The 21,861-nt window shown below is 43.0% G+C and overlaps 2 protein-coding genes across 3 annotated transcripts in view; one reads left to right on the top strand and one right to left on the bottom strand.

The window, feature by feature from the left end:
• PDGFD (platelet derived growth factor D) overlaps positions 1-21,861 on the bottom strand; it is a 192,267-nt gene that overhangs the window by 91,632 nt on the left and 78,774 nt on the right. The window lies entirely within an intron of this gene.
• Positions 9,077-10,273, top strand: DDI1 (DNA damage inducible 1 homolog 1). The gene has a single exon (XM_012931957.2). The coding sequence runs from the start codon at positions 9,077-9,079 to the stop codon at positions 10,271-10,273; it is 1,197 nt and encodes a 398-aa protein (XP_012787411.2).

The following is a 21,861-nucleotide window of genomic DNA, read 5'->3' as shown; positions in this document are numbered from 1 at the left end:
GACGGAATTGCAAATTCATAAGCTGGGGCTTTAAACTTGCTTCAAACTATCCCATGGATAAATAGTCAGGGGCTCAATTTCCATGTCAGAAGCCAGTGCAGTGGGGCTGCGCTTCTGGATGCCAGACTAATGGCAGTGCCTTCTCATGGCCGAAGCCGTAATTTGTGAGTTATCCTTAGAACATTTCGTCCTGTGTCTCTCAGCCACAGGCACCAGCAGCCCACCGCAGCTCCCATGCTGGATAAAAAACACTGCAGGAGGAATGTGAAGCAGAACCCTGTCTTTGTTCAAGATTAATCATGCTTCAGGTCGCTTTGGACAAAGACAAGTAAAAGCAGAATAATAAAGGACAAAAACAGTTTGGTTGGGGTTGTCTGGACCTTTCTGTCCCATCCTATTTATACTTTATAAAGAAAAAAAATCAATGATGCTCTTTTCTTAGTCTTGCACACCAGAGATGAAGGCTATGACTTGGAAAATGGGGGAAATAGGGACTCTGGTTTGTCACCATCCCCTGGGGACCTCCAAAGAAAGACCATTTATATTTTGAGAATCAGCAGTGCCAGAGATATTTCACTAGTACATGGTATCCAAGATCCTATCAGCATTTAAGCCCATTTTATTTTATTTTTTTTTTAATTTTTTATTGAATCACCATGTGAAAAGTTACAAAGATTTCAGGCTTAAGTCTCAGTGTTACAATGCTCAAACACCCATCCCTTCACCAGTGCCCATGTTCCACCACCAAGAACCCCAGTATACCTCCCACCCCACCCCCACCCCCCACCTGTGTAGCTGATAATTTTCACTTTACTTTCTCTTTACTTTGATTACATTCAACATAAAATTCACTATTATTATTTGGAATTCCCCCCACCAAAAAAAAACAAACTGAACCTACTGAAAAGGCAGCATTTGATAATTTGTTTTCTCTTGCTGAGAATGAAGAGATATGAGGTCAGTTTTGGATTTCTGTATTTTAGTAGCTAAGTCCACAGAAATTTCTGCCAAAAACTGCATCATTGCAAGCTTGTACCTCTGTTTAGTGGGCCTTATAATATGGTGGTTGCCACCCTGCCCCGCCGGAAAGGAAAAGCTGAGAGAGAAAAACCTTTCCCCTCCTGGGGCAGCATGGAGCTGTGGCTTAGTTCACAGTCTGGAGTTAAGTTCATTTTATGAGCTGGGTGAAATAAGAGTATTTGTAAATGAAATGGAAATGATAACTGAAGTGAGGACCAGGGGTGGAGGTGAGGAGAGTATGCTTCCTCTCAAGATAAAGGACCAGCATGCAGACATCCACAGTCCCACCAAGCCAAGCGAATAAGAAACAGAAAGGAAAATCATCTGGATTTTGTAGGTGGCTGTTATTTTGTTGTTGTTGTTTTTCAGAAAATAAATTGAAGCTGATTTTTCTGTCTTTTTTTTTTTGAAAAAAAAAAGCTTTGTTTATCAGGATTTCTCTCTCATTTTCATGGTTGGAACACAATTAAATTCTATAGACAGATGGGCTTTAGCCATGCTAATTACCATGGTAATCAATTAACTCAGCTGCTGCTGAGAATAGCAAAGGCTACACAAATAGCAATCTGAAAATTCCATCATTTGTAAGACAGCAGCAGGAATATTACCTGTCCTACATAGAGTAGGTGGAAATTCAATGTTCATATAGTCCAAACCCTTTTGAATGTTTTTGGGACCTTTTTACTGTACCCCTGCCCTTTAAAAAAATGAACATACATGTAGTATGGAGCTACCATGAGCACTGGATCCAGTGTGTTCCCACTGACGAAGTGCGAAGTGACCTGGTATCAAAGTGCTTTGGGATGCCATGGTCCAGGGTGGGAGAGATCAGCCAGTGGGGGCAATTTCACGGTTTCACTCTGTTGTGCCCCAGAACGGAAATCTCATGTACCAGAGGGACGTGTGGGTACCAGGAAAACAAGTTACTTTCGGGAAGCTATGGACTGTGTTACGTGGAGCACCTGAAGGGAGGGCATCCACTGATGGATGTGCAGAGCAAGAGAGCTTATGGGGAGTTTAGGTAGTTAGGGACAGACTTTCTCCACTGTCCAGTGAAATGTCTCCACTGACCCACACATAAGCTAAGTTGCAGTGGCAATCAAATGCCCAAACATGGAGAGAATCTTTGCTGTCTGTCAAAGAGATGGAAGAGAGCTGCGGCAGGAGCACCTAGGCAGGAGTCGACTCACACGCTACCTAGGCTCATGAAACAGATAGCCTGGCCCTCCACTGGGCACGCTCTGGACCTCGGAGGAACTTGGGCTTCCATTCTGCTGTGCCTGCTCACGCGTGAATGCGTGGGCTTTACTTTCTGAGAAGGTCGGATGACTCTTCCCTCCTTCTCTGCACGCCCCCTGCCGTCCTCTGTCACATTTCACTCATAGAAGTATCAGGGGGCAAACGAGCAGAGAGAGACCCGGCATCAGAAGATGGACCTAGAATGGGCCTGTTCACCAAGCGAAGGCTCCTCCCAGCCTCTGCTGGGTGAAATCTCACAATCCCGCTTGGCCACAGAACACTCTGCCCACTCTGACTCCCAATCCCCAAAACAGACCCTGCGTGTCTCCTAAGCAAGCAGCTCATTTATTGACACTGCCTCGTGCTTCTACTTCTACTTTCTCTGGCTTCTACTGCATGAAAGGACTGGGAGCAGCCCTGTGCCGCAGCTTCTTGTGGGGAGCAGGAAAGAGTCCACTCTCATCCCACTCACCCTTCTGTCCTCTGAAGGACCTGTCCAGAGCTCTCCAGGAGTAGCCATTCAATATTGACTCTGCAGGATTACTAACACTTTTTTAGTTCATCCCCAAATGGTAGAAAACTTAACTCATTATGCAACTATTATTAAGTCCCTAACTCTCCAAATGCACACTCCCCGGGGATGGAGACCAGCTACTTCCAAATAACAAACAACTGCAGCCCTCCATTGATTTCCCAGTAGAATGGACTGGCCGGAAAGGCCACCGCACATGAGAGCATAGTGATGACAAACAAGTCAGAAGGAAACAAAACAAGCGGGTTAGGGCCAACATCCCCTCCTGGCAGCAGAGTGAAGGTCTGGACAGGGGCTCGGATTTTGGGGTCCCACTTTTCATAGACTGTCCTTTGATGTAGGTCCTTGTTACACATCCACTCTTTCAGGCATTTATCTTATAAGAAGAGCAAGATCCAGTGTTAAGAACTTTGGTGATTTCATAGTTAAATAAGAGAATGTCATGCCAACATCTCTCATGGGTGTATTAAATAACATCTCTTGCATTCCTTATGAAATAAAGGTAGCACTGTAGCACGGTCATCCTGTTGTTCATTGATTTGCTCGAGCGGGTACCAGTAACGTCTCCTTTGTGAGACTTGTTGTTACTGTTTTTGGCATATCGACTACACCATGGGTAGCTTGCTGAGCTCTCTGAGAGGGACAAGGAATCGACCCAGGGTCGGCCACATGCAAGGCAAATGCCCTACCCGCTGTGCTATCACTCCAGTCCGAAATAAAGGTATGATTCCTAAAATGCATAATCAGGACAATAAAAAGTCAGCCTGTACAACTCGTTGTCTTCTCCTTTAGTTGATATTTTATTCTAATGAATAAGACTGTTCTTGCAGGTGAAAGGGGTAGGTTTAGATATGTCTTTCTTGATCAACTAACATAGAAGAGAGACCCTCAGAAGATACCAAAAGGTAATGATTTGTTGATTTAAGCACTGCCACATGAGAAGCCAGATATTTCCTTTCATTGTCACAACAACATTTAACTATGTAATGTAATTAGCACAAATATTACAATAAATAATATTGATGGTGATGTTATTCAAGTTTCTTTGCACTTGGGAACAGGACTCATTCTAAGCTATAGTGATTATTTTTAAATGTGTTGTTTTTAAGTTACAATAAAAATAAACAAGGAAAAGTAATATGAATAATTATCTTCAATAGCAGCTGAATTCAAAACGTAAAGTCGAATTGTTATTGCTATTCTGTGTGACGTGATTATTTTCCATAGAGGAGGTATAAGAAAACATTTTGTTCTTAAGATACATTAAGAAACAAGAAAATCTACAAAATCATATGTCATTTTATTCTGCTATCAATTTGTTTCTAGCACAGCGGTTGGGCGTTCGCCTTTCATGCGGCCGACCCGAGTTCGATTCCTCCGCCCCTCTCAAGGAGCCCGGCAAGCTACTGAGAGTATCGAGCCCTCGCGGCAGAGCCTGGCAAGCTACCCGTGCACAATGGATATGCCAAAAACAGTAACAATAAGTCTCTCAATGAGAGACATTACTGGTGCCCGCTTCAACAAATCGATGAGCAACAGGATGACAGTAATTCAGTAATTCATTCAGTAATGGGTAGCAACCATTCACATGATCAATTTATTTCACAAATTATTAGTATTCTTTGAACCTTCAATAACAATACATGAATTCTATAGATTAAAATTATTTATATGTGATTAAGGACAAGAAGGCATCACAAGGCAGAAAATCACAACAAAATTTCTTAAAGTAAGAAAATACTTATCTATATAGACTTAGAAAGTATGTATTTTGAAAAGGTAAAAAAATGAAAAGGTCAGACTATTTTCAACTTGCAATATGTAATTTAAAACTAGTCTCTTATGATAAAACAATCTATAAATTTCGGTCATATATAAACTATCTACATGACATGGGAAGAAGTATAAATCCCTTAAATGATATATTTGATATAACTGAAAAGATGTCCTGAATAGCTCAATAATTGTATGTATGTGAATTCTGCCCAAATTCTGTCTCTTTACAATAAATATACACTAGCTGAGGTTCAGAAACTGACAAAATTCCTAAGTGCCATCAGTTTCTTCAATTACCTGTTTGACTAGATATTTACCTAAGAGGTCTTAAGAGGTCTTATCATACTAAAGCTGCAAATATGGTCCATAGTCAAACTTTTCATAACAGAAAACTCCAAGCATATGAACTTAAGCTTGAACTTTCATCAGATCCTCTTAAAGTGTATCTAGCAAATAATGATCTACCTACAGTCTAAACATTATTTATTAGTGAGAGTTCTGATACAATTTATTGTATTATTGTAAAGCAAATGGAGGGATGGTAGGAAAACTTTATAAAACTAAAAATACAGCTTTAAAAAATGTGTCTTTGGGGGACTAGGAATATGGCCAAATACCAGCCTTGCATGTGGGGGGGGGGCGCTGGGAGTGAAGCAGGCATGAGTGCCCCCCCACAGTCCCCAAGCATCACCACACACAGGGCGGGAATGGCTCCGTCCAACAAGAAAATGATTCTGTTTTTCATAAACTACTTGGAACATCTCAAGTGATAATTTAACTGTCTTCAGAAGTCTAGGACTAGAGTGATAGCAACAGTGGATAGGGCATTTGTCTTGCCTGCAGCTGACCTGGGTTCGATTCCTCCGTCCTTCCTGGAGAGCCTGGCAAGCTACCAAGAGTATCCTACCTGCACGGCAGAGCCTGGCAAGCTACCTGTGGCGTATTCAATATGCCAAAAACAGTAGTAAGTCTCACAATGGAGACAACAGTGCTACAGTGCTACAGAAGTCTAGATTACACTTCACTTTAAAGTAGTACTATGCACACATTTAAGGGAAAGGATCAAGACATAGTAAGATAATCGAGAGCTTAATATGGTTTAATATCTTATACTCAAAAAAATGGCATTTATGAAGCTATTTTTTCCTCCTCAATACTCTTTTTTCCCATAGAAAAAGCATTTATTTTGCTCAGTAAAGCTAGAGATGATACTTTAAACATCAACTGACTGTACTAAGCGAAACCATCAATTATCTGGAACTTTAGCTGCATTAAGTTTTTTTCTTTTAGAGGCAAATTATGAAAGGTATCACTGTGGATTTATTCCCCCCAAATGACTTTGGGGTTATTTACTTAGCTAGTATGAAATCTGTGTCATCTTTTCTATTTTCTGGGTATTTAGGCTATACAATGAGAATTGATTTTCTGAGTGATAGCCCTGAGATCTTGTAGGAGTCTCACTTTTCAAAAAAGATTCAATTATGCTTTTTATTGTATACACCAACAAAGAAAAGGGAATGTAATTTAAAAAAAAACTATCCAGAAAAGATACATTAACCTTCAAATGGCACAATCAGATAATTCACATAACTCACTTTAGGGATTTATGGTATAAGAACATGTGACACTTAGGAATATTTCTAGATACTTCTAATGATCCTTGAGTTTATTTCATAAACAGAAGGAATTTCTCATTACCATGTTAAGGGAAGAGACTTATACACAGAGTATTAGAATGATGAATAATGCTGAGTAAAATGATGAAACAATCTCCAAACAGTAGTCTAAGCAGCCTCAGGAGTCTCTTGATCTTTTGCAGTTTCGGGGGTTTGAGATAGAGGATTATGGACTGGAGGTGGCTAGGCTAGAGCATCATCCTATGACGAGAGCAACAACAGCCAACTCGTCAGGGTTGGAGGCCCTTTTTTTCTTTTCTTATTAGAGAATCACTGTTATGTACAGTTACAAACTTGTTGACTTTTGTGTTTGTATTTCACTCATGCAGTGATCATTTACCCATCCTTCCACTGGTGCCCATTCGCCTCCACCAATGATCCCAGTATCCCTCTAACCACCCCTACTCCATCCCCCACCACCCCACCCTGCCTCTTCGGCAGGGCATTCCCTTTTGTTCTCTCTCCTTTGGGGTGTTGTAGTTTGCAATAGATGTATTGAGTGGCCTTCATGTTCGGTCTATAGTCTACTTTCAGCTCGCATCTTACAACCTGAATGGGTCCTCCCAACATCCTCTACTTGGTGTTCCCTTCTCTATCTGAGTTGCCTTTTCCCCCAGCATGTGAAGGAAGGAAGGAAGGAAGGAAGGAAGGAAGGAAGGAAGGAAGGAAGGAAGGAAGGAAGGAAGGAAGGAAGGAAGGAAGGAAGGGAGGGAGGGAGGGAGGGAGGGAGGGAGGGAGGGAGGGAGGGAGGAAGATATAACTGACAACAAAACCCCCAATTTTATCTGTTTAAAAAAAAACAACAACAAAATTACAAGCGTTATTTCCCTAGCTTATTAAAGTTTTCAGAACAAACTGTCCCAGCTGGGTGGCTGGGGATGGGTATAACACTGCATCAAAGTATCACAGGCTTCTCATGAGTGTCTAGCATTGAGGGAAGGGAGGGAGAGAGGGAAGAAGGGAGAGAGGGAGGGAGAGAGAAAGAAAGGCAGGCAAAATATTATTTTGCACAAAAATACAAAGTGCTACCTGCAGCAAAATGTTCAGCAACATAATAAAACAGACAACAGAAATACTCATTATGTTGAATATCAAAGTGATATAAATGTTAGATTCTTTGGATGTGAACTCAAATTCTTGCTTTCCTACAAAAACATAACTGACAACAAAACCCCCAATTTTATCTGTTGTTTAAAAAAACCAAGAAAATTCCAAGGGTTATTTCCCTAGCTTATTAAAGTTTTCAGAACAAACTGTCCGAGCTGGGTGGCTGGGGCTAACACTGCATCAAAGCATCACGGGTTTCTCACGAGTCTAGCAGAGAAACATACCTGCACCACATTTCATAATGGTTCTCACATTTAGGAGAAAGCACTACTGACCTCTGATAAATTTATCAGGAAGCTAAGAGACAAAGAACACATTTATGACTATAAGAGTATTGAGTGAACATGCCAGCCTTCTTTACAAATAATTTTTAAAAAGACTAAAATAATTCTTCAATTTCTACAGGACAGTTACTTCACTAAGGACAAGGAGATGGCACAGAGGACACACTTGAAAAACATAAGAGGAAACATAACAGGTGAAACACCATTCCATGTACATGATGGGGAGAATGAAGACAGTCAAACAGTTCCCTAACCTTGGGGCTGAAGTGAGTGACGAGGGTGGGCAGACATGCCCAACACCTTGTGAACGAGCTCCAAGCAGGGTCAGGAATTGCTTCTGGGCCCGTGAAGCAAACAAACAAACAAAATGTCCATTTTACTGGAAGCAATATGTCGACTTAATGGAATCCCAACCCCGATAAAAAACAATTTCTAGAGGAAATAGAACCAAAAAATATTAAGGATTCTATGGGATTGTACAAGACCTCAAATTGCTACTACAATCTGGAGATGGAAAAACAAATTGCTGGTATCATGTTACCTAAACAAAATGCTGGTGTCATGTTACCTGACCTCAAACTGTACTACAATGCAACAGTAATTAAACCTGTGTGGTATTCGGAACAGAAAGAGATACAAGGATTGGGGATGAGGAGCTATTACAGGACCAAAGCTCTTGTCCCAATGGTGGCTGACACCCTGTTATAATGAGTGGCTCACTCTTCTCTGAAGTAACACACATTCTTGCTTTTGTACCTGTATATTTTCTTTTTGTTTTATTGGATAGACCAGTACTGCTTGTTCAACATCCACTTCATCTTTTCTTTTCAAAAGCTTCCCTTGCTCTGTGGGTTCTTTAGGGTACCAACACACCTTGGGAAAGCACTTTTCCTCCAGGATTAGGATATATGAACTCACCATTAATCTCATCCTAGAAGGGGCGCACTCCAGGGGCAGGTACCAAGCCTGAACCAAGCGCTAACACCTGGTAAGAGTAGAATATTCTTAAGGAGGACAAGGATGCTGAACGATGAGAACACACTTTCAGAAACGAGCCAAGGCAGCATTAGTATGGGCTGTGGGGGTGAGAGAGCAGTGTTCTCAACGTGAGTTCCAAGGAGGCCAGAGGGCTAGCCTCAGAACCTCATCAGTGCAGCCACTCTGTTTCCATGGGAACGGGCATTGTGAGAGCTGAGCGGTACCCATTCAAACTCTGGAACACTGACATGCTTCCCCAAGAGTTCAGGCGGCCCGGCTGCAGGCACCGTGGCTGGCAGGCAGCTCCCAGGCCAGCAAGCAGCTGGACTTGTACAGGAAGTGAATGAACAAAGTACTGACCGGCCAGTGAGGAGCCGCCACCGAGACATCCAGGGGGTCCAGCTTCAGCCTGTCACAGAACGTTCCGATGCCCTCTGCCCGCCCCACCGTCTCGGGCCTGGGCCATGCTGGTCACCGTGTACTGCGTGCGGAGGGACCTCTCCGAGGCCACCTTCTCCCTGCAGGTCAGCTCCGACTTACAGCTGCACAACTTCCGCCTGCTGTGTGAGCTGGAGTCCGGGATCCCGGCCACAGAGACCCAGATCTTCTTCCTGGAGCGAATCCTCTGTGATGAGCACAGTTCCCTGGGCTCCTACGGCATCAAGGACGGTGATGTCATCGTCCTGCTTCAGAAGGAGAACGTGGGCTCCCGTCGGGGATTGAGCCTGCCTCAGCTGGAGCTGGGCGGGGTGGCCGAGCCCGGCACGTCCAGCACCCGTCAGCACCACGTGGCCCAGCAGCCCCGCCAACCATCGGCCCTGCGTTCTCACAGCCTGGGCTCGGGAGAGAAGACTTCATCCTTCGGGGACATGGACAACCCTGCCCTCATCCGCAGCATGCTGCTGTCCAGTCCCCACGACCTGTCCCTCCTGAAGGAGCGCAACCCGGTGCTGGCCGATGCCCTGCTCAGCGGCAGCCTGGAGGCCTTCTCGCAGGTGCTGCGGGAACAGCAGCGGGAAAGGGCCCTGAGAGAGCAGGAGCGACTGCGCCTCTACTCGGCCGACCCGTTCGATCTAGACGCTCAGGCCAGGATCGAGGAGGAAATCCGGCAGCAGAACATCGAGGAGAACATGCACATGGCCATGGAGGAGGCTCCCGAGAGCTTTGGGCAGGTGGCCATGCTCTACATCAACTGCAAGGTCAATGGCCATGCCCTCAAGGCCTTCGTGGACTCCGGAGCCCAGATGACCATCATGAGCAAAGCCTGCGCCGAGCGCTGCAACATCATGCGGCTGGTGGACAGCCGCTGGGCCGGCATCGCCAAGGGGGTGGGCACGCAGAGGATCATTGGCCGGGTCCACCTGGCGCAGATCCAAATCGAGGGGGATTTCCTGCAGTGCTCCTTGGTCATCCTGGGCGAGCAGCCCATGGACATGCTCCTTGGCCTTGATATGCTCAGGAGACACCAGTGCTCCATTGACCTGAGGAGAAACGTGCTGGTGATTGGCACCACGGGCACAGAGACCTACTTCCTTTCCGAGGGGGAACTACCTTCTTGCGCTCGGCTGGTGACTGGGTATGGGCAGGATGAGGTGTCCGAAAGGGACAGAACAAATTCTATTAAACAGTCCAGGAAAGATTCGGGGCGAAAAAGGCATTGACACACGTGGAATCAACGTCACCACCTAGACGGGGGCGTGGCTCAGGTGCTGGGGAAATTATAAGGCAGGAGCTCACAGGTAACAGACAAATTAAAACATCTGTAACAACCAGACCTAAACTTGGCTGAGTTCTCAGATGCTTTCCCCTGCAAGTATGGGCTACTTGCTCTCGGGCCCTCTGCCATCACCCTCATCCAGAGGTCACTAAACCTCATCCGGGGAAGGTCCTGCAGGGCTCGGGGTTTCGAGACCCATAACTGGCCTCCTTCCTGAGCAACCACGTCCTAAGAGCTACAAGGTGTGTGCCAACCAGCTCTTAGCAGAGTCCCGAGGGCAAAGCCACTGCTATTGTGCAGAATTCCCAAAGAAAGGAGCTGGGAATCTATGCGGAACTATCAAACCAGCCTGAACAATTATTTATATTCAGTAAAATGTCTATTTTCACAGGTGGTGTTTTCTTTGGGAACGTTCTTAGCAACTGTCAGGTCAGGCACATCAGTTGATGAATAGTTATGAATGTCTGTTTTGGACAGCCCAAGAAGAGCCAATTTCCTGTTTTGACATCTGCCCTTCCCCTGAGTCCCCTGGAGCCACTACTTGCTACAGTATCTACCTCAAAAGACCTCTGATTTATTTATTTTGCTAAATTTGAGAATGTGCCTATTTTTTGGTCCTCCCAGGTATCCTAAAATAATTTTCTTTCTGCTCTGCATTCAAAGACACCTTGGTTGTGAAATGAAGATGATCAAGCAGATTTTAAAAAATGATGGCATGGTGCCAAAGAGATAGTACTGTAAGGTACTTGCCCTGCTGGTGGCTGACCTGGATTCTATCCCTGGCACCACATATTGTCCCCTGAGCACTGCCAGGATTGATCCCTGAGTGCAGAGCCAGGAGTAAGCCTGGAGTACAAACAAACAAATAAACAAAAATGGTGATGGTGCTTGGCAGTTTAGTGGGGTATCATGGACGAGTGGAATGAAGGAAGGATCAATGGTTCAGATTCTTTAATGCTCATTTCCACAAGGTCATCTCCTTTTTAAAATCTCACTATATTTTAAGCTACTATGTAAGTATTATTTGAACATAGCGTTTCATTATTAAAATGAGCCTTGAATATTATGAATGGAAATATTTCGAAAGCTGCATCCCATCCTCACATCCATTCTATTCTCCTATACCAGTGATGCTGGTAAGGGGAAGATTAATTACAATCCAGGAATAAAACAACGGAGACAAAAGTTTCCACTGCCTGAGATCTTCAGATGCAGAGAAAATATCTAGGGCAATAATCCATATTAATTGATATTAAAGTAGTAGATTCAAAGTCAAGAAATACATATTCTGCTTCCTGCTCAATATCAATAGTACTAGGGAAATCAGCATATACATGTTGCAACTCAAATTTATCATTCATAAATTTTTTTCAGAGGAAAAAGCATTTGCAGTATGAAGATTATATCACGAAGTAGGCATACTGAAATTATTCTATTGCTCCAACAAGATCTAAAGCTATTCAAAGCATTTTTAGAGTTTCCTGGGGGAACTGTTCCTTACCTATAATAGAATTTCTTATTTCTTGTTTTAAGCTGAACACTTGTGCAGTAGCATCCAATAAACTGGTCTTCATTCTTCCTTCTGTCAAGGATACATCTGACTTCTCTGGTATGAAACAATTTTTTAACATCTAGAATCTATGTCTCAAATAGTTCTTTTCTAGGGTAGATCCTTGAGCTTTACTTAAAGGACAAGTCTGGTATTACCTAAAAATATGTCATGTTCTGTTGGACATATTTCAACTCCTAAAGATAATACTTGAGAAAATGGATGGGTAAAGTTAAAAATCTTAATTTTGATTTGCAAAGCAAATGATCTCAAGAAAAATCAATAACCAGTGAACTAATGAAACAGCACCTTTAATAATTTTTTGACATCATTGCTTTTCAAATCAAAATACATAAAAAATCTGTTTTATCGTCTTAAAGACTTTATGTGTATCTGAAAATATAGTCATTACATTTAGGTTGCAGCAGGTTATAGTAAAAGGCAACACCTTTTACATATCCACTGTGTAAAAAAGGTACTATACAAAGGTAACACATATGTTATTGCAATTAAGTTTCAGAATAGACTTTTAAAATAGAGTTTGAAAATAGACTTTCAAACTCTCCCTTTGGTGCTGGGAATGAATCCAAGGCTTCAACATAGGGGATCTGTAGTTTACCACTGAGCCATATTCCCAGCTCAAAACAGTTATTAATCACATTTTATAGGTGGGAAATTCAAGGATCAGAATTACTGCAAAACATTCAAAGATATGGAACTTGACACTTCTAGAGATTTTTTGATGATGCACCTGCATTTTAGATTATGATCCAGTTTTACATGACAAAATGCATGCACACACAGCTCTCTCTCAAAATCATAACTATATTGCACTATTTCCTACTTTCTTAGTCTGTTTGAATTTTTTTATATTTGAAAAAGACTGGCACGTTCCAGTAATTGTATCCCACAAAGATATGCTGATTCACACTGAAAACCAGGGATCAAAATAATAGACCACTTCACTGAGTCCAGGCTTGCTAATAGCAAATAGCAAATGCCAAGCTCTTTCCACTAAGTAACCTTCTCTACCTGAAATATTCAAATTCTAGATACTGAAGCAAAAATGCTACAAAATGCCACAGAATGGCATCTACCAAAATCTCACCAGTAAAGATGACAATGGAGGAGAAATCATCAGAACATATTTCATCTGTAAATGCAATAGGAAGCACTGAACTGGGTTTTCAAGAACATGGAACCCAATAATAAGTATTGATAGGCCTTGAATGATTGACATGTGCTAGGGGGAGGAGATAGTTTTACAATCAGAACTAAATACATAAGAAATAAAACTACCAATACATTAGTGCAAATGAAAGAAATGAGTTTTAGCTTGGTGCTTGCTTTAAAAGAATATTCAAACAAGCCGGCAAAATGTACTTTCATTTTGTACAAAATGACTAATGCTGAAAACTCAACAACGTTCCTCTCCTTTAAAAAATCTAAGTTGCTAATATGTACCTTATCAACTGGGGGGGGATTTAATATCTGGAAAATGATGCACTTATCTTCATTTTTTTCTCTCCCTGTTAGAAATTATGATAAAGTAGAATGCTTGGTAAAATAGATCCAACCTGTTTAAAATAATAAGTCCTCTTAAAACTCCATTAAACACATGGTTTCACCTAAAGCCCATTTAAATACCATTTTACAAAGAAAATCAATTGCTATTGTTGACAAGCATGCATTTCAAGACTACAATAATGCATTCTCCTGAAATTAACCCAGAAGACTGGTGCTGAAATTAGTGGAGCACATGATCTTAACTACACTTGAAATATCAGGTCATAAAATTTCTCTTGAGTTTCTAGAGGTCTATATATCCACTCCCCCCATTGCCCCACAAAGAAAAAGACAATGGATTGCATGAAGGAATTTGTCTTCAGTGCAGATATTAATGTTGCCTTTTAAAGAAAAAAGATACCAGGTTTATCAAAGGACTTTTTTCTTTTTTGCTGACATCTACCATCCCATCCCAAAGAAACATCAATGATTAGCAAGTGATCTGAGACTCACACTGGGAAATTGGGTCATAATTTCAACATTCATATTTATTCTCTGATGTTAACAACAGCCTGGAAGGGAAACTAAAGACTCACAAAGATAAAGAGAATTAGAGGGGGGAGGAGAACAAGGAAAATCTAGAAGGCTGAGCTGCATGAACCTATTCTCTGTTTTAAAAGCTGTGTTACATGGTAGTGAGGGCTGTGCGGAGACTAAAGATCAGCTATCTCTCCACATTCCCATACCTCAACACTGACACCGCATCAAAAAAATGTATCAGATTTCTGCAAGACAAACTTGCTTTTGAGACTCAGCTTGGCTGCATGACTCAGTCTACCTATTAGAGCCTAATATTATTTAAAGATCCTTATTATCAGAAAAATGGAGCTTGCAAATCCATTGTGTGTCTCCCAGAATCCAGTTACAGGCTGCTGAGACAGGCACAGCTGGTGGCTCAACTACTTCTTCAGGAAGTGATTTTGGGTGGTCTTTGCCTTGATTATCTTCATCCTCCCTCTTCTTCAATAGAAATACTTTTTAAGGCTTGGTCCTTTCAAAGAGTTCTCATCAGTAAGGCTTATTTTAAGAATATCACTAGAAATTCCTCAAGATTTTCTACATCTTACAAAGCAGTAATGCAGGCACTGTGCAGATGAAATCAAAGTGTTTTCCTACTGTTAATGGATCGACTGGTGGTATGTCCTTAAAATTAAGATTATCAACACTGGTATATTCTAGGTAAAATCATCGTTCAAATTAGTCACATTCTTTTCGTTTTTGTTTTTTGAGGGGGGGCACACCCAGCTGTGTTCGGGGCTTATACCTTATAGTGCTTACTATTCAGGGCAGTTCAGGGACCACATGGAGTGCCAGGGGATTGAACCCCAGTCAGCTGCATACAACACAAATGCCCTCCCTGCTGTGCTATCACTCTGCCCCCCACAAAGTAGTCACATTCTTACCCTACAGCATCAATCTCACTTTGTCTCACTTTGACAGAACTTTACTACAATGACCTTTTAAGATGAAGAGGAAAATTAATTTAAATTACATTAATTAATATATTCTCCCAAACTCATGTCATATCTAGGGATTCAATTAGTCTTTCAATTGAAATGCATCAGAGTTTTACATTTATTGATGTCATTAGAAAGTCAAAATACTTTTCCAAGAGTCTAGTCATCATTCTATGACAAACAGAAGCAAGAGAATATACCTTATAGTCTAAAAATACAAAGAAACAAAAAAAACCTCTTAGATACTTAGAGAAGTAAGAAAATATGCAATAAAAATATACACAGTGAAATAGTAAAAAATAATTAATTTTGGGCTGAATCCAGAACTGCAGAATGAGTCCACAAGAACAAACTCCTGCTTATTATCTATCTTTGTGGTGCCCTCTGTCATAGCCGAGACCTGGGCTATGGAGAACCCACCCTACGTCAGGCACTGTTGGTGCTCTTTACCACAGCCTGGACCTGGGCTAATGCACTATGGAGCACCCTCACTATGTCAGGCACTGTTGGTGCTCCCTACACGATTAACCTTGGCTAATGTGCCATGGAGTACTCCTACTATGTCAGGTGCTGTTGAGGCACTGGGTTTCGTAGGCTGCATCAATGTTCTGATGCCACGGCATGTGCTGTAAGCTACTCTTGCTCAGTCTTTTTCTGACCATGACCCCTTTCAAGTTGGCTTCCTTACTATGCATCCCCCTGTTCCAGTCCTTCAGCTCAGCCCCAGAGTCTTGTGCCATAGCCCCTCACCTACGCAGTGTTCACCTGTGGTCCCCAAATGGTGATGGTTGATAATCACTACTTTGTGTGAAGGGCTAGAAGGGGTCACCAGCAACTCTCAGGTGGGTGGGCTCACAGTTCGATGCAAAGATCTGAGGGTGTGGTACTCTGTTCATTTCTTGCAGTGCCTGGGTACTTGGAATCCTCTGATGCTGGAATCCCTGGCCTCTGATGAAGCTTCAGAGATTGTGTGTGCTGGGGCATCAAACCTGGGTCGCAGGATACTTCCTCATCTAAGAAATGCTGCTTTATGCAATAGTCCACACTATGTGGAGTCTGTCATCTCCACAGAGAGGAGTCCTGCGGGTGCAGGGGACCCAGTGACTGCCTCACGCTAGCAGCAGGCAGCTTCTCAAACCAGCCTCAGTGACTCATGCGTCTGCTTTGCCTTGTTGACCCACGGCTACAGGGGCTTCCACTTCCCTCCTGGTGATGGCTGAGTCTTGAAGTGTGGCCAGGCCACAGCGCACATATGTGTCTCTTACAAAGCCAGGCAAAGAAATCAACTCCCAGAGGAGACATTGTCGAAGGGAACATTTGTCACATATTAAACTCTGGGAACTAAAAGAACTGCGGTTCTCTTGGAAACTGAGCTACCAACCAGATGGCAGTGATGTAAGTATTTGGGCATTCTGAAGCACGAGAATTGGGCCCCAAATCACTAACAAAAATTAAACAGTGCTGAGATTTCCTGGAATGATTGTATCATTCATAGTTAAACTTTAGTTCTTAGTGCTTCAGGCATGGGAAGTAGGATAGGATTAATAAATACAGATTATATGAATGAAAGAGTAGAAAAAGTCATTAATGAACAAGGATGGAGTTGTATTTACTATTTTATAGAAATAGGTAAAGTAAGACTAAAATATCTCTGGTAAATTTAAGTTGCATAATTAAATATGTGTTGGAAAAGCAACATAATCAATATATGTAAACTTAAATTTAAACGTAAGGGTATATTAAAGCCTATAAAGATATAAAGATTTTAGTGTGATTTTAATCTGGCTAAGTTGCCAATTGTTCATTAGAGCAATATTAGCTTGCAGTGGCCAAGTCATCCTGCTACAGCGGAGACTGTCCTGGTTTTGATCTGGATAGTTAGAAGTCCTCAAAACTCCACCCAGCACGTGAAGCAGAACAATCCCCAAAGAACGGTGGGGGTGGATTTTTATTTTAAACATGTGTGCATGTGAGTGAAGAATCCTCGCCTGTGGGCAACACAACATCAGAGAATACTCCGGGCCCCAAACTCAGCCGATAACACCAGGGTGCCCCAGATGGAGGAGGTACAATCTCCCCGCCTTCTCCAAATGGAATCCCGGCGACACTGAGCTTCTACAAAGATGGCTCTGGTATGTGGATGCTGCCCCAGAAGGGGGAAGGCTTTTGCCCCTCGGCCTTTCCTTCTGGCAGCAGAAGCATGGCGACTGCCATCATTCAGAGCCATTGGACAGAGGTACGAGTTTGCAGTGACAGGGCACATGGGAAATCTCGGGATGGGGAGGTGGTACCGATGCTGCTCCCCAACCAGATGAGATCCCAAATGGCCGCCCACAAACGGCTCCAAAGCTCCTGAACAGCCATGATCCCAGAGGCACACAAACCAATTTCAGAACTCAGCAGCTTCTGGCAGAAATCACTCTGGACTTAATTACTAAAATACCAGAAATCCAATATCATATATTCTTCATTAACAGCAATAGAAAACAAATTATCAAACAATGCCTTTTCAGCAGGTCTAATTGTTGGGGGAAAATTCCAAATAATATTAGTGGGTTTTCTGTCCAAACATTGAATGCAATCAAAGTAAAGAGAGAATAAAGTGAAAATTATCTGCCACACAGGCAGAGTGGGGGGTGGGATAGGGGGTATACTGGGGTTCTTGGTGGTGGAACATGTGCTCTGCTGAAGGGATGGGTGTTTGATCATTGTATGGCTGAGACTTAAACCTGAAAGCTTTGTAACTGTTCTCATGGTGATTCAATAAAAAACGAAATTTATAAAAGTGTGCATGCTTGTGAGCACCTCCAAACAAGCTGAATAATGGGTATTTTATAGACCAGGATGATCACTGATGTATGTTACAGTGGTATATCCAAATATTCTGACTAGAACTTCACATGCATTATGTAGGAGGCATACTCTAAACTTATTTTTGAAACATTTCAGGACTGGGAAGTTCATCATTTGAAAAACTAAATGAGGCTGTGGAGATGGCATAAAGATAGCACTGCTACTGCCAGGATCCACACTGAAGTCTGAAGCTCCGATGGGTGAGCGTCACAAGGAGTCACCCCAGCCCCCTAAGCATTGATTGGGATACCTCTCCCCTCTTCAAATTAAACAATAATCTCATCTGTTGCTGGAGTGATAGTACAGCAGATATCCAACTTGCCTTGTGTGTGCCTAAGCTGGGTTTGACCTCTGGGACCACCTATGGCCCTCTGAGCCCTGCCATGAGGGATCCCTAAGCACAGAGCCAGAAGCAAGCCCTGAACTCTGTGGGTGTGGCCTGGAAATTAAAAAGAGGGAGGAAGGGAGGGAGGGAGGGAGGGAGGGAGGGAAGGAGGAAGGAAGGAAGGAAGGAAGGAAGGAAGGAAGGAAGGAAGGAAGGAAGGAAGGAAGGAAGGAAGGAAGGGAGGGAGGGAGGGAGGGAGGAAGGAAGGAAGGAAGGAAGGGAGGGAGGGAGGGAGGGAGGGAGGGAGGGAGGGAGGGAGAAGGGAGGGAGGGAGGAAGGAAGGGAGGAAGGGGAGAGTGTAGAGAAGGAAGGAGGAAAGGGAGGAGGAGGAGGGGAGAAGGAGGAGGGGAGATTGTTTTAAATGAAATACCAAAAAGATACAATGAGAAAATAAAAATGACGCATATCTATATTTTAAAGTCACAACCTAACTGGCATTGAGAAAACTAACTTTGGAGATTCTGTAAAAGCAGTATATAACTAAAAAGTGGTAGACAACTAAAAAATTCAATAAGTATAGAAACATACATAGAAAATGTAGGCTTGGGGTACTCTAAATATTAAAATTATCTATAAATTTGAGTTATCAATTGCTGAGGAGGCATTGATGGAATCACACAATCTGATATTTAGAGGAAGGATCACCATGGACTAAGTCTGTGTCTCCAACAAAATCTTAGTTATTAGAATTTTGAGTTGCCCTCGAGCTGCTTAGGAACAAGAAGCAAGGAACATCGTGTAAGGGAGAATCTGACAACGTGGAGAGGTGGTGAACAAGCAGGGTTTGGACAGGGCTAAGTGTACAGTATTCAGTGAGCCCACAACAGTGGGCCCAGCTCTGCTTTGGCTGTGGTCAGGGAGCCCAAGAGACACAGAGACCCACGACTCCTCCGAAGAAGGCAGGAAGCACGCCAGGGAACCAGGGCTGGCCTGTCACTTTGGTGTTGCCACGGAAGCAGAGATCTTGGAGGGCCAAGGAAAAATAGGTTAGCCACCGACATCCAGTTTGCCAAGCTATTTGAAGGCAAGTAAAACGATGAGACTTTTACCTTTACCACCGGAAAGATGAGAAGGGCAGAACTCAGAAAACCCAGCAGAGCGGATGGGACTTACAGAACATCAACAACTTCCACAGAAAAACTTCTGTTATCAGTTGAACCAGCTCATCAATTTGCTGTGTACTACTGCCAGGCTCCCTCAGCAAGAATTGGAAATGAAATGATATTAAGAAAACTCTTTCATGTATATGCATTGAGGCCAGCACTAGCTTCATTCTATCAGAAATAATTGCATAAAGCTAAAGCAACAGATGGGCAGTTAGAGTGAAATAGAAACAAAGATACTCTCAGTTCAAACACTGCCAACTGCCATCACTTGGTCTTGAAAGCAGTAACTGACACAAGACAATCTCAGAGATATTCTCTAAGAAATAGCAGTTTATCCCCCATATGGCAGGGTCTGCACCAACAAAGCCTCATTCTATAATGACTCTTCAACGTTTGTCAGAAAGCGTTTTCATTAATGGAAGAAATGGAAACAACTTGCTCTTTCCTCAGTGTTCAGTAACTAAGAAGCCTGTTAATGTTTTATGAAGAAATGCAAAACCCTTTCCAGGCTAACTATTCTCAGTGATCCAGAGGAAGTTGTTTCATTAAAAAGTTCAGCAAAAAATGCAAAGAATAGTGTGCATATACTTTGGGAATGTTTTTTCCATTTGAAAAACATCCTAGCAATTTTACTTTATGGCATCATCCCCAATGGCCCAATACCATAGGATAACATTGGTTTGTCCTTTCTACCTTGCTGCAGGGAGCTTAGGTTTATTGGGTTGCTCCCACCACAGTGCTCCCATTCCTCTGTGTTTATTTGTAACCTCTTTCTTTGTGCTCTGTTGACTTGTAAATATTGTTTTTCTCTTCTCCTTAAGTCCTTTGCATAGTTAATTCAGAGCAATGTCCTTTTTGTATGGACACAAGAAGACAGTTAATGCTATGCTTTTGTAACTTGGGAGTTAATTTACGTCCTGGACATCTGTTCTCTCGACATAAGCCTCAGTTGCCCTTCCTTTATAGCACCCCAGAAGCAGAGTCCTGACGAGGGACTGGATGGACCCAGGACAAGCTGTGAGCTATGTGCCACCCTGGCATCGAAATGGGCCTGGCTAAAGTGCCATAATGCTTAACTATAAGTTAAGATCGTGGTCATGGACAAATGCTATCATGATCCAAAAACCAATAAGTAGATTTGGACCCTACCAGGGTTAGGAAAGATTAATCTGGCCTGAGCACTGTAGTCTGAGTCTGTGGCGAGATGTTCCCAGGAGAGTTACCCTACAAGCTCAATCTATCTCCTACTGTGTCCATACAAAATAATAATATTAAGAAGTAGAATTAAGATGTCAATTAAGACGTTAATTAGGTTACTGAACTAAGGAGAAGAGTAACACCCTTAGCTGATGCTTCTGCCCTTGAGCCTGATGGGTGGTCAGGAAGGGTTTTCTTATGTTGATTTTGGTACTGGACTGGGTACAGCATCAACCCCCCAGTGCTGGGGAGTTGGAGAGAAGATGAGAAACAAGAGAGTTGCAGAGAGATGAGAGAGAGAGAGAGAGAGAGAGAGAGAGAGAGAGAGAGAGAGAGAGAGAGAGAGAGAGAGCAGGGCAGCAAGATGGAGTGCAGAGAGACTAGCAAGGGGGACAGAGGGAGAAGGATGTAGGGGAAGAATGAGGAGCAGGCATGTGGAGAGAGAGAGAGACCAGGCTGCGAGATGGAGCGTGGAGAGATGAGCGGGAGAGACAGGAGGAGACAGGAATGAGGGGCAGTGTGAGACCAGAATGGGGAGCTCAGTAAGGCTGGAACAGGCACGTGGGGAGAATGGAATAGACGGCAACTGATAAATCAACAGGCTTGGCCCTTGTTTCCTCCTCAGTCCGCTGCATGGCCTGGGCTGCCCTAGGTGGGGGAGTGGCCCGAGGCCACCCAACCCCGGTGGCTAAAGGGAGAGCCGCCGAAGCTCCTCTAGCCACCCGGAGATTATACACAATACTACTATTTGGAAAAGATATTTGTGCTCCTATGTATGCTGCAGCGTTCAGATATGGAGACAAGCCAAAGACCCGAGAAAAGATGAGTAGATTAAGGAACCATGATGCATATACATGATGGAATACACTCAGTGCTAAGAGAAGATGAGATCATGTAATTTGCTGTTACATGGACATAATAGGCTATAGGCTGTCACACTGCGTGATGTCAGAGAGAAGGAGAGGAACAAGCACAGGATGATCTCTCTCACATGTGGCATGTAAAGAAACATAGTAAGGGAACAGTCATGGCTGAGTTAACCAAGGGTAGAGACATTGGGACATTGGTGGAAGGACAAAGGCACTCTGGTGGTTGTGGGGGTGGTAGAACACTGCATCAAACACCATCATGAACAATATTGTAGATCACAGTGTCTCCGAAATTGGGGGAATAAAAACCTTTCTAAGCATGCTCCTGATTACAGCTAAGTGGTAGGAAAGACACGTGAGGAAGTTTAGAATTTCCAGTTGCGCTACAAATTTTCATGATTACTGGAAGGTAAGGGCTCAGCATCTTTTAATTGAGATGTCACAAAGGGTAACACACAATGACTAAAGCATTGTGTTCATCTGTAGCTGACCCAAATGATTCCCGTACATGGCCCCAAGGTAACGCGGCTGCATCTGATACTCATGCAAT

The sequence above is a fragment of the Sorex araneus genome, chromosome 3, assembly GCF_027595985.1.
Source record: "Sorex araneus isolate mSorAra2 chromosome 3, mSorAra2.pri, whole genome shotgun sequence".
Lineage (NCBI taxonomy): Eukaryota > Metazoa > Chordata > Mammalia > Eulipotyphla > Soricidae > Sorex > Sorex araneus.
Note: the sequence above shows the minus strand (reverse complement) of the source record. Positions and strands in the feature narration are given on the sequence as shown.

Excerpts from the sequence above, each read along its gene's own strand:
- DDI1 (XM_012931957.2), top strand. The coding sequence starts at position 9,077 with ATGCTGGTCACCGTGTACTGCGTGCGGAGGGACCTCTCCGAGGCCACC.